General features: G+C 34.9%; 1 protein-coding gene across 1 annotated transcript; it reads left to right on the top strand.

The window, feature by feature from the left end:
• The first annotated feature begins 3,433 nt into the window (after positions 1-3,433).
• Positions 3,434-8,288, top strand: LOC147394688 (uncharacterized). The gene is made up of 2 exons (XM_086454292.1): positions 3,434-3,921; positions 7,581-8,288. The coding sequence occupies exons 1-2, from the start codon at positions 3,508-3,510 to the stop codon at positions 8,148-8,150; spliced, it is 984 nt and encodes a 327-aa protein (XP_086310418.1). The 5' UTR covers positions 3,434-3,507; the 3' UTR covers positions 8,151-8,288.
• Positions 8,289-11,626: the final 3,338 nt, after the last annotated feature.

An 11,626-nucleotide genomic window follows, 5' to 3' on the forward strand; every position in this document is an offset into this window, starting at 1 on the left:
AGAATTCGCTCGTACTCATGATCTGATGAGCCAACTGCTCCATCGTAGATAGATCTCTATGTTATCAACCTTGGAATTTAATTAAAACCTTGTTTAGGACTTAATCTTCATCTTTTTGGTAGGTAAGACATAGTAGGAACTTCATATCTGACTCTTGTTGGTTGTTTCACTTACTCCATTTTACTTTTGTTATTCAAAATTAATCAGGATTCTTGTAATAATAGAGGTTGTTTGTCTTATAATTTATAGTAATCTCTTGTTTACAGGGATCCACATCTAACTTGTTTAAATTTTATTAGAAAGATGTATCTTTATATCATCAAACCAAAACTTCTCTCATCAATCAATTTTTCTTTTTGTTCACTTCGTTCCTACGCTCCTTTTCGAACCAAAATCATACATACATACATATGAAATGATTAATACTTTTGGTATAGATAGTTGACTTTAATTATATTAATATTACTTGATGTAAAAAAACTCAAGGGAGTCCATTGGAAAGATATTATACTCAAATCTAATGTAATAAACTTATACTTGATCAGATGCTACTATAAATTAATATTTAGGATGTGTGATGAGATGCACCATAGCAATGATATAGTGCATCTCATATGAATTATCATAACGCATCTATAACCAAACAAATTAATATTTGGGTGGCTATGAACAACAACAATAAAGTCTTTTTCCCGACAATGTGGGGTAAGCCAAATGAATCTTGTTCTTCCGATTTATTCTCTCAGGAGCCCAAGTCTTCTATTATGGAAAATGAGTTCATATATACTTTCACTATCTCCATTCATGTTCTTTTGGGTCTCTTTCTTATTTTTTTTAGGACTTCGATTTAAATATTTGTTCTAATTAGAGTTGTAATGGACATTTATTCAACATATCCAAATCATTTTAGTCGACTTTCGTTTATTTTATCATCTATTGGAGTTATTCCTACATTTTTTTTTTCTCACTCATCATATCCATCTCAACATTCTCATCTTTGCTATGCTTAATTTATTAACATGATGATGCTTCTTGACCGTCCAACATTCTATTTCATAAAGCAGAGCAAATCTTACTACCATTTTATAAATAAGTCCAATGGTAGGTGCCAACTTACTTAATTGGTTAAAGGGGTAAAAAAAAAACCTTTGAATAGAAAATGTTTTCTCAAGAAAAATGCGCAATCATACACTTGAAGATCATATTTTTAGGAAAAATAATTTTCTTGACCATTTTGGCCAATATTTCTTTACACACCAAGAATCAGATAGGAATTTGGAAGTGAGGATTCAACTATTCATAATAAAAAGAAAAAAAAATTTGTTCGAATCCAACGTCCAGAGTTCATTATTCAAGCCAAATTTTAGAGGCTACATCCACCAAAGGGAGGAGCAAAAATTAATGGGATTTTTTTCAACTTCTTGCCAAAAATCCTTGATTTATCTTCTCTTGAAAAAAATATGTTACCATTGAATAAGTCTATTTTTAATAGTTGTGATTTTCTTACTAAAATTTTTTCACTCGGTCTATATACAACTGACAGGCAAGGGCACAGAACTATAGATTTTTTCTTCGAGATACACAAGGAAAAAGATCAACGGTTCTATGCCCTTGCCACATCAGCCAAGTACAAACTGAGTGAAAATTTTCCAGTCAGAAAATCATTAGCATTTTTAATAAGATCAGTTACTCCATAAAGACGAGATTGAGACTTTATTTGCTTGGTTAAGTAAGTTGAATAATGAGATTTCATCCTTATTTACGTATGAGCAGGATTACAAATTACTCAATGCAAATCATCATGAGCACTAAACCTAAATGACCACATTACAAAGTAACTCCTTAAGGGCGAATCATTTTGCTTATCTACTTTTGAAGGTGCGAGCTAGATTACTTAGTAAAGTCTACGAGTGATAATATCATAGACCTGGTTTCTTTCCTCCATCACCGAGTTATTGATCACAACTAAAACAAGTTTACAAACAATTTTTTTTTTTGTTTGCCCTGATCATATATAAGTATATACACACTCATAGGGCACACACAACAATATATCACTTTGGGTCAAGTTGGATCGGGCCTAGATGACCACGTCAAACCCTAGCCCTAGTCCAACCCAATTTTTCTACGAGTTTGAGAATTATGAGCTCATTCGTAATTCGAGGGCTCAAGAAAAAGGTCTTCACCTTTTCTAGGGTCAGCGACCGGATCAGTACCACTCCAATACCAATCCAAATTTTTTTTAAACATGTACTCGATCTGATCCGATCGGATTAATGCATATGCGAATCGAATCCGATTTGTTTCATTTTTTCCTAAATTTGAAATCAATCTGATCCGAACACATGCCTTATTTTCAAATTATCAATGTTCAATTTTTATTTTTTATTTTTTTAAAATCCACTTTTCAACTACAAATATAGAAGTAGACCAAAAGACTAAAATGTGTTATCCATATGAAATTAAAATATGTTCAGATCGGATTTTTTCGAAGCGAATTGGGGTAGATCTGATCCATTCTTTCATGTTTTTCAGATTGGATCGGTTCATACATTGGGTATATTTCGAATCATTGCCAGCCCTACACCTTTCTTTTTGAGAGTAGTTATTCGCACTCTAATTTTACTTATTACACCCCAATATCCTAAATTTATTATCACACCTTAATTAAAGATTATAACACACCATTCGAACATTGCCAAAGTTTAGTTCAAGTAATTACCTCAACATTATGAAGCATTATATCACATTCAAACAACTTCAACAACTGTTGACAATTAGGAAGGCCTCTATCAAATCCTAAAACTAGCAAATAGAAATATAAACGAAAAAGAGGGAGAGAGAGAGAGCGAGAGAGTTTCTATTGGCACCCAAACCTTTTTTTTTTTTTATCAGTCACCCCAACCTTTTCTTATTCAACCATTGATTTATTTAGGGATTTCCCCAAAACATGTGCAACTTATGTCAAAAAATTTATTCCAATACAATTTTAATTCTCAAAACATGTGTTTTACAGTGATTTCGTCATTTTTATAATCAACGAATTCGCTGATAAATTACCAACAAAATCATTGATATGGAAAAATCACTGTTATTTTATTAGCAAATTTGTTGATAACAAAAATGACGAATTTGTAGATTATAAAAGTGACGAATTCACTCAAAAAACATGTTTTGGGAATTAAAATGAACAGTACACTAAACTCGAAAATTCGTCATATTCAACGCACGAAATGGAGATTCACCCTTTTTGTACTAATTTAAGTGAAGTAACAAGTAAAAGTTGGAGTGCCAATAGTAGTTTTTTTTTTTTTGGGTCGGGGACAAGGTATTTAGGTCATTTTATAATAGTCCTTAGAGAAGACTGATCAAAAGGTATAATCACCACTTTGTAAATATATGCGTATCTCGAGAACACTTTTGAAAACGTTGGAGATCAAAGGGTTTCACCTGCAGCCAACGAGCTGAAACCCCAACTGCGCAACTCTCTCTCTCTGATGCTCTTTCATGGATTACAACAGATGGGTTGAAATGCAATCAAACCCACCAAAACCCAACCCTGCAATCGATCCGTACGCCCAATACTACAATGCGCAGGCGTTAACCTACACCCAATACCCCTACTATCCTCCTCAACAACCTCAAATCCCTAACCCTAACCTTGCCAACCCCCAAACAGCCCCAGAATACCATGGAATCACACCAACCCAATACCCAGCAACAATGAACTTGTACCACCATCCTCATGTCAGCATCGAAGCCCGACCTATAATAGCATATGGTCATCAGCAGCAGACACAGGTGGGTGCATTAACTGCATCGACGACGACCTATTATCAAGACCCGAACGTCGTCGCGCAAAATTGGGCACCAAAGGAAGTGATTCACCAATATAGAGCTGACCCAGTTAGTTACGCCACTGTGAGTCCTCCTTTTTTAGCTGAAATTTTTAAAAATTTTCTCTAATGTTGCAAATTTTTTGGCTCTGGTGGTATTTGTTCTCCGGGTTTTTAGATTGAGATTTGGGGATGTGTTGTTTATGTATCTGTGAGTGATATTTGCCTCATTGCCTGAAAAATGCTCATATTTATGAGGCTTAATGTGTTATAGATTAAATTTAGACCTGGAGTTGAAAATTTTATAAATTTTTTTTATGGGCTTTTGTCATTTGTTAAATTAATTTTAACACTAATGGAAAGGTTTCTTGCCTTTAGAAAGTGATTGGAGTAAATGGGTTCTCTGGTATATATGTTACTTTTACTTTCTAATATCATTGGTTTATTGGTAATTTGAATCCTTGTATTAGTTCTCTTGTTTTTTATGTAAAATAAACGAATTTTTCATGTCCCACATACTACTTCAAAATTTCGGTAGAACCCTCTCCTTTGGATTACACGTGGCATATCCTAGGAAGTATCCCAAATATTAACTAAAAAGTAGGGGCGTGAAATAAACACAAACAACCACATGTCATTTTACCAGGAGTTCCTTTAAAGTCGGACTCTATTAAGTTCTATGGTTTGAGTAGCTGCTTGTTTGTCTCATTCAAAATAGCAATTGTGTGCGGAAAATGTGATTGGTGGAGTTGGATCCATGGAGGGTTTAGGATTGGGAATTGAGTGAGCCTATTTCTCATTTGCAGTTTGTGGATGATATTTTATAATCGTTTTTGAGGCTTCATATGACCAGCTCAACTCCTTGATTTGCATTTTCTATGTTTTGAGGTAGTTTTAGGCCTTCGCATAAATATGGTGATGAATCAAGTTATTGAGGTTGGGGAGGTTGCCAGATTGGAATGTTATATTTGTCAACTTATGATACCTAATCTAATTTTTCTTCTTGGCATTGACTACATATCTAAATCAAACTATTTTGGATTTAACAGTTGAAAGTATCAACAACAAATTGATTTCTTGCTAGAGGGTTTTCTTGTTCAAGGGAGATAAGGTTAATCAAAAGTACTTTATCAATGTTTGATACCCAATATGAGCATTAATTCCTTAGGGGCCACCCCGCGAGGGCACACCCTCACTTACCTGGTGCATGTGATGTGAGGGCGTTGCATGTACCCTGGGACTAGTCTTTGGACAAGACCATGGTCTATGGATTGGGCAAAGCTCAAATACTGGCCCGGTCCGCTGTCTACTGGGATATCTGATTATAAAAAATAAAAAAAAAAGGTACTTAATCGACCATTTCTACTTATTTATAATCTTCATTATCTATTCCTATGACTGTGGTGCATAGAATACAAAGGCCCATTTGAGATTTTTGTGGGGACTGGTGAGGGAGAGAACATTCTTTCAAATTCCACTGAGTCGAGTGGACAAGGGCTTTGTCTTCCCAAGAATGTGGGCAACCCTATGTTTCATCATTTAGAGGATAGAAATGTGGTTTTATTGAGGAAATGGATGTGGGTGATAGCTAGAAAATATGGGGCTTGGGATATAGGGTTGAACACTTGAACTCCATGTTGTGTCATCTTATGGATCATGTTTATGGAAGGTTCTCAAGGTGCTGAATCTTTCAAACTGGGAAGTTCTTTTTTGGTGGGTGTTGAAGATTCTAAGTTGTTTGGTTAGCTTCCTTTGGTGCAAGATTTAAATCTAAATCTATTCGGAATCCAATGGTTGAAAGAATCAACAACAATCTGGCTTCTTGCAAGAGGATGTTATTATCTAGAGGAGGCAAGATTACCTTACTTTAAAAGTATTTTATCGATAATTCCTATTTATCCATTATCATTAATGCTCTATTCATGTGAGTGGCACACATAGTGCAAAAGCGGAACTGAGGTTTTTGTGGGGAGGAAGAGAAGATTCTTCCAAATTCCACTTGTTGAGCAGACTGAAGTTTGTCTTCCCAAAAATGCGAGTGTTGTTGATTTTTTGGGGGAAATTGTTGTAGGTGATGGTCAGGAAAAATGGGGTTTTGGATTTTTTGTGGAACTCCTAGTTGTCTATGACATCTTACGAATCATATTTATGGAAGGGTATCTCTAAGGTGTTTGAGCCTTTCAACTCGGGAAATCACTTTGTGTTGGGTAGTGGAGATTCTATGTTGTTCGGGATGATGCATGGTGTGGGATAGATCATTGAGAGCTGATTTTCCATCTATCTCTACGAGTAGCAGATCATCTCATATGCCTTATCACTATAGAGTGTATTTCCGCTAGGAATGCTACCAAGAATTAAGGTTTAAAATCTCGAGTCGAGGCAATGTTTCAGTTGGGAGAAAAATCGGACAGTCTCAACCGAAACATTCCTAGATGATACAAAACATCCTGAAATTCTGATCTCTTGCTGAAACCGGAGTGCCTCAAGGTCAAACCATCTTGAATATATCTTCAACTAGATTCTGTCTTGGCCTTTAGATGGTAACCTCAAATACATATGTATGGGGTGGATATAAAATAAAATTTGGTTCTATTTTCTGTTTTGCTTGTGGTTTTTATTAGTAATTTTTTTTCAATAAAAATGCCGCATTTCTCTATGTTTCTACAAACCTCCCTATTTCATAAGTTAGTCCTTCACGATCTCAATTTTCATTGTATCTATAATCTCTTCAATGAGAGTTCTTGTATTTAAACCGCGCAATCCTTATTTGTATGCTTATGGGAGAGATCGTGATAGACATGATCTAGTGGGCCACCGACTCCGACTGACTCAAAAATGAGCGGGATGCGACAGTGATGGACTTCACAAATAGGCGGTGACCACCATCAAGCTTGATTGTTCATTCGCGGATATCCATCATAAAGTATTTCATGAGATCAAGAGGAGTTATTCAATTAAATCAATTGCATACTCTTTCTTCAAAAGACCACGCAATTGTGGGAGGATGTAAGAGAATATAATGCATAAGATACATTGTATCATTATCAATGTATCTCATCACAAAAGGAAGGTAGTGATGGAAAACAATATATGTAGCAATATTAATTAGGATATTCTACATTAGGAATATTAATAAAGTAGAATATTTATATATTATGCTAGTTTTCATATCTTGGTTGATGTAATTTGTATAAATACCCTCTTAGGGTTCATGTAATATTCATTCAAGAATCTCAATAAAATGCAGATTTCTACATGAACATCCATTCGACCTTCACAGAAGTGATCCTTTCACAACATTCTTTAGGATTCCATCCAATTGCGACATATTCTTCATGATCAATGGTAATTGTGGCATTACACAATGAGTATATCACTAAACATTATATTCTTATATAAAATGTCATTATCTGTGTTCTTCTAAAATTTCGGAACCTATATTGTATATGTAAACTTGAGAGTGGCCAGGCATCAAAAATGGCTTTGAATGAGAGGGACTATGGTGCATAGGAAGAGTAAGTTTGGTGAATTTTCTAATGATTATATAGCCATCACTCTGGGTTGTTTGCAATTAATGACTGGAACTTCTCGTAAAGGTAAGAAATTTCATGTACTACTAATTGGTAGTTATTTCTATGAAGGGGTTCATCCCATTACATTACTATTTTAATGTACACATGCATGCATGTCTATTTGTTGTACTTTATCATCTGTCTCGAAATGAAACCTTCATGGTTAATGCAGGCTGGCATAAGGCCTCCAGCAGTAATTGACCCTTCGGTGCCTACAAATCCAAATCCCATTTATTGGACCAGCCCAGCTGTTCAACAACCCAATGGCACCATGAGAAGGAAAGCTAAGAAAGTCAAGGTCAAGGTTGTACAATCCGTGTGGTGCGAGGTCTGCAAGATTGATTGTAACAGCAAAGATGTCCTCGACCAACACAAGTTGGGAAAGAAACACAAGAAGAACCTTGAGAAACTAGAAGAGTCAAAGAGAAACACCAACGCCCCTCCTCCCGCTCCCGTACCTATGATGAACCCAATAATTGGCCCCCAAGAGAACCCGTCAGGTGACAAACCATCAAAGAAGAAGAAGGCCTCCTCAACCGAGGACCTAGAAACAAAGAGAAGAAGGCTCATGGAAAGTGGAACAGCAGTAGATGAAATGAGGGTCTGCGTGATATGCAACATAGCATGCAATAGCCAGACAGTTTTCAATTATCATCTCGCGGGACAAAAACATGCTTCTATGATGAAGAAACAAGTAGAAGGTACCGCAGCTCCTGGCCCTCAAGTAGTAACTGCAACCTGAAAATAATTAAATATTGGGTTTAGGGTCTGAATGTGTTTCTTAGATCTTTAATTTGGTACATTTACAAATATCCAATTGTAACATTTCACTGTTTGTAAGTTTATCGAATGTTTTTTGAGTCCCTTTTTTATTGCAAAATTTCTCTAGATGATTGGAAGAAATTCCTGGTTTGCTTACAATCTTCCTCAGCTGACACACATTCACTGTTCCATTGATTTTAACAATTTGAACAGTGCAATATTGACCATTGAGTCGGACAGATCGTTGGTTGAAGTTTGAATTGGCATCTTTCAATAGTTAAGGTGGTTGGCCTGTTCAACTGACTGCCGATGGGGGCACGTGTCTGGGCTAACCCTTGGGAATTAGGTGAATATGGATTCTTGAGATTTCGGCAATGGGTTGAAGGTGTGGGCATTTTACCTTAGTCTCTCATGTAAGGTTGAAGCCAAGAGGGTACATCATCAGTTCCAAGACCTTGGGCGATTTCTAGTTTTGCCCAAAAAACCAAGGTTTCCTAAAAGTTTTCAGTCCGCCTAGCCTTACTAAGTTAGTAAGAATTTCCCCCTTACTAGGTCCTTGGGCCCACCTTGTGACATCGAAAACCATGATCGGATTGTTTAGGGTTACTAAGGACAAAATTCTATGGACTGTGAAAAAAATTAATTTTTCACCATTGAATTTTAATTTTAAATTTTGGAGTTATGTGGAAGTTCACTAGCATCCATTTTCAGAACCTTGGATCGAACCCAAAAGAAATTGCTTTTCGATGAAACCTAGAGGGTTGGGGTATTGGATTTGCTAATATGATAATCCATATTAGCAAAATGTCCCTTAGTAAGGTTTAAAATCTTTACTAAGTAAGGAAATTGTTTCTCAAAGTTTTCCCTTGTTTTAGTGGTTAGTATTTCCTAAACATTTTTTGTTTGGAAGATTATCTAGGTTAAGGCAAATCCAAACCAGCTACAACCTCAAGAATCGTGAACCACTACGATCTTGATCAAGGATTGACAAGAGATCAATAGGAATAGAGCTACAGTCCAGCACATGGCAGCCAACAACATATTGCACAGACGCAAGGAGGTCAACAACCCTATTAGTTTCTTTGAACACGTAGAAGAAAACAACTTCATGGAAAGAAAAGATTAACTTTGAGATAGCCAAACATAGCTGGTGAACATGCCAAGGTGGATTCCAAACTTTGTTAAGGATGCAAACAACAATAAGTGAATTAGAATGAACTCCAATACGAGAGCACTGATAAGCGGCAGCTAAATGGATTCCTTCAAGGATTCCTTGCAGCTCATAATGTAAGACTGTTTTAGGAAAGTCCATTTCAGTATTTCCTAAACATGTTTTCTTAAAAAGTATCTTTTGCTGTTTAATAACAATTATATAAAGGGGAATGCTAACATCCAAGACCTCATAGGGACGTTAGCATTGTCCAACACTTATTTTTTCCTACAATACCCCTCCTCGCTTTGTTTTTTAGTGAAAAAAAAGACATTTTTGTCTTTTATATAATAATATATTTATTATTCCATTAATAAATACATTTATTATGTTGGTATTGATTGACAAAACATTTACTATATATATATATATATATATATAATTCAAAATACTTAAGTGCTCATAACATTTATTATGTAAACAAATATTTATTGTATTAAAGACCAATATATATTACAAAACAAGGAGTAGTATTATTGGCAAAAAAAAAAAAAAAAAAGTGTTGGACAATACTAACATCCCTATGAAGAATTGGGCGTTAGCATTCTCCTTATATAAATTACTCAAAAAATGTTCTCCAAAAGACTTATTGTTTGAGAGTGGTGGCCACTATTCTAGTCAATCCAAGTATTGCCATGTGGCACGTGTTTCGACCTGTTACCAATAGAAAATGAATGAGAAAATTATTTTGGATTGTGTATCTTATCTGAAAAATTATTTCCCATCCAAGACAATTTTCTTCTTAGTCATATTTTGTTTTCCTGCCTCTTAATGTTATTTTCTCACAATTATGCCACTCTAAAATATACAAAACCCAAAAATCAATTCTTGATTTGACAATTCCAAGTGCAATCAATCGATGAAATTCATTTTTCCATGATCATTTATTGGAGGGAATTATATTCTCCTTAAAATGAAATCCTCGAAAAATCTTAAAAGTTTTGTTTTATGTTAATTCAAACGTCTAGTTATCCATCTTCACTGTCTCAATTGATTTTTTTATAGAAATATTATTGATCTTCATTGCGAAAGATCAAAGTCGTTGTCGATCACTTAATGGGATCACTCCTAAAATTTCAGAAACAATCATTTAAATTTAAATAATAATAAATAATAAAAAGTTGATTAGGCCTAACTCATAAAAACTCTGGTAATATTTTTAAACTATCAAATGAGTCAACTTGGATCTCAAACAAATCAATGCATGATTTGCATTTTAAAATCATGGACTCAACTTGTAAATTATTAATTGATTAAACTATTATAACGAGAGAAGGCCAAGTAGAGTGACTTGACCCCAAAATTTGGAGGACCAAAGCTATCCCCACATTTATATTATGAATGATGATTTTTTGAATCCTCAACCCCCCCTCTGACATACGACCCCATCAAAAAATTGTAGATCATTTGCCTCGAGATACATAAAATTATAAGTCTTTTTCTTGTGTATCCTGAAGCAAATTATCTATGGTTCTGTGATGGGGGTGTATGTCAGACAGAGGGGGGGGGGGGGGCGTTAGATTATCACGACTCTTACATTATACCTTTGAATTATCAAAGGTTATTCACATTAAAACCAATAAAATTACAACCCACGATCCCTCGGTGAAGTTAGGATTTTCATGTAGGGGAAAACTATAGCTAATCAATAATTATTTATAACACTTTTTCATTAGTTAGTATAATAAATAGAAGAGAATTATGTTAAGTCATTTTTTTTTTCATAAATAAGGTACCGTTGAAAAGGGAATTAAAAAAGAAAAACGAAAAAAAAAACAATAAACAACGTATATCCTAATTCTTAGGCAGTAAGTGTTAGTTTTTATGCATTCAAAACCTAGAATATTACTTTAATATACTGTTCTTTATTCCAATAAGATTTAATCTATCGCATATCTCAAATATACTATTTATTCAATATAAATGGAGTTGATAGTACTTACCTTGTGCCATTATGAAATCGTTGATGCAAACGTTGGAGGTGTGCCTTTCTATTCACTTGTTCCTCAAAGATTTCGAAACCCCAATCAAATTGATCCCTTCCTTTTAAACTCACATTTTCCCTTCTCTCTATGTGGATCAATTGGGTATTAGTGATTGATGGATATCACTTTATTAGAACTCTCTACTTGGTGTGTTTTCCGCACTTAATTCTTTATATTCCTATATTCCAATATGGGGTAACCGATCCCTTTTATAGATGAAGGTTGAGGGCCTAGAGTTATTCTTTTACTAAGTTTCCTATC

This window comes from Akebia trifoliata, chromosome 9, assembly GCF_017979445.1.
Source record: "Akebia trifoliata isolate Shusen 1 chromosome 9, ASM1797944v1, whole genome shotgun sequence".
In the NCBI taxonomy this organism is placed as follows: Eukaryota; Viridiplantae; Streptophyta; class Magnoliopsida; order Ranunculales; family Lardizabalaceae; genus Akebia; species Akebia trifoliata.

What these genes read in the sequence shown, in the direction of transcription:
- LOC147394688 (XM_086454292.1), top strand. Translation starts at nt 3,508, where the DNA reads ATGGATTACAACAGATGGGTTGAAATGCAATCAAACCCACCAAAACCC. An exon ending in ACCCAGTTAGTTACGCCACT is followed by an intron (nt 3,922 to 7,580) that starts GTGAGTCCTCCT and finishes TGGTTAATGCAG; the next exon opens with GCTGGCATAAGGCCTCCAGC.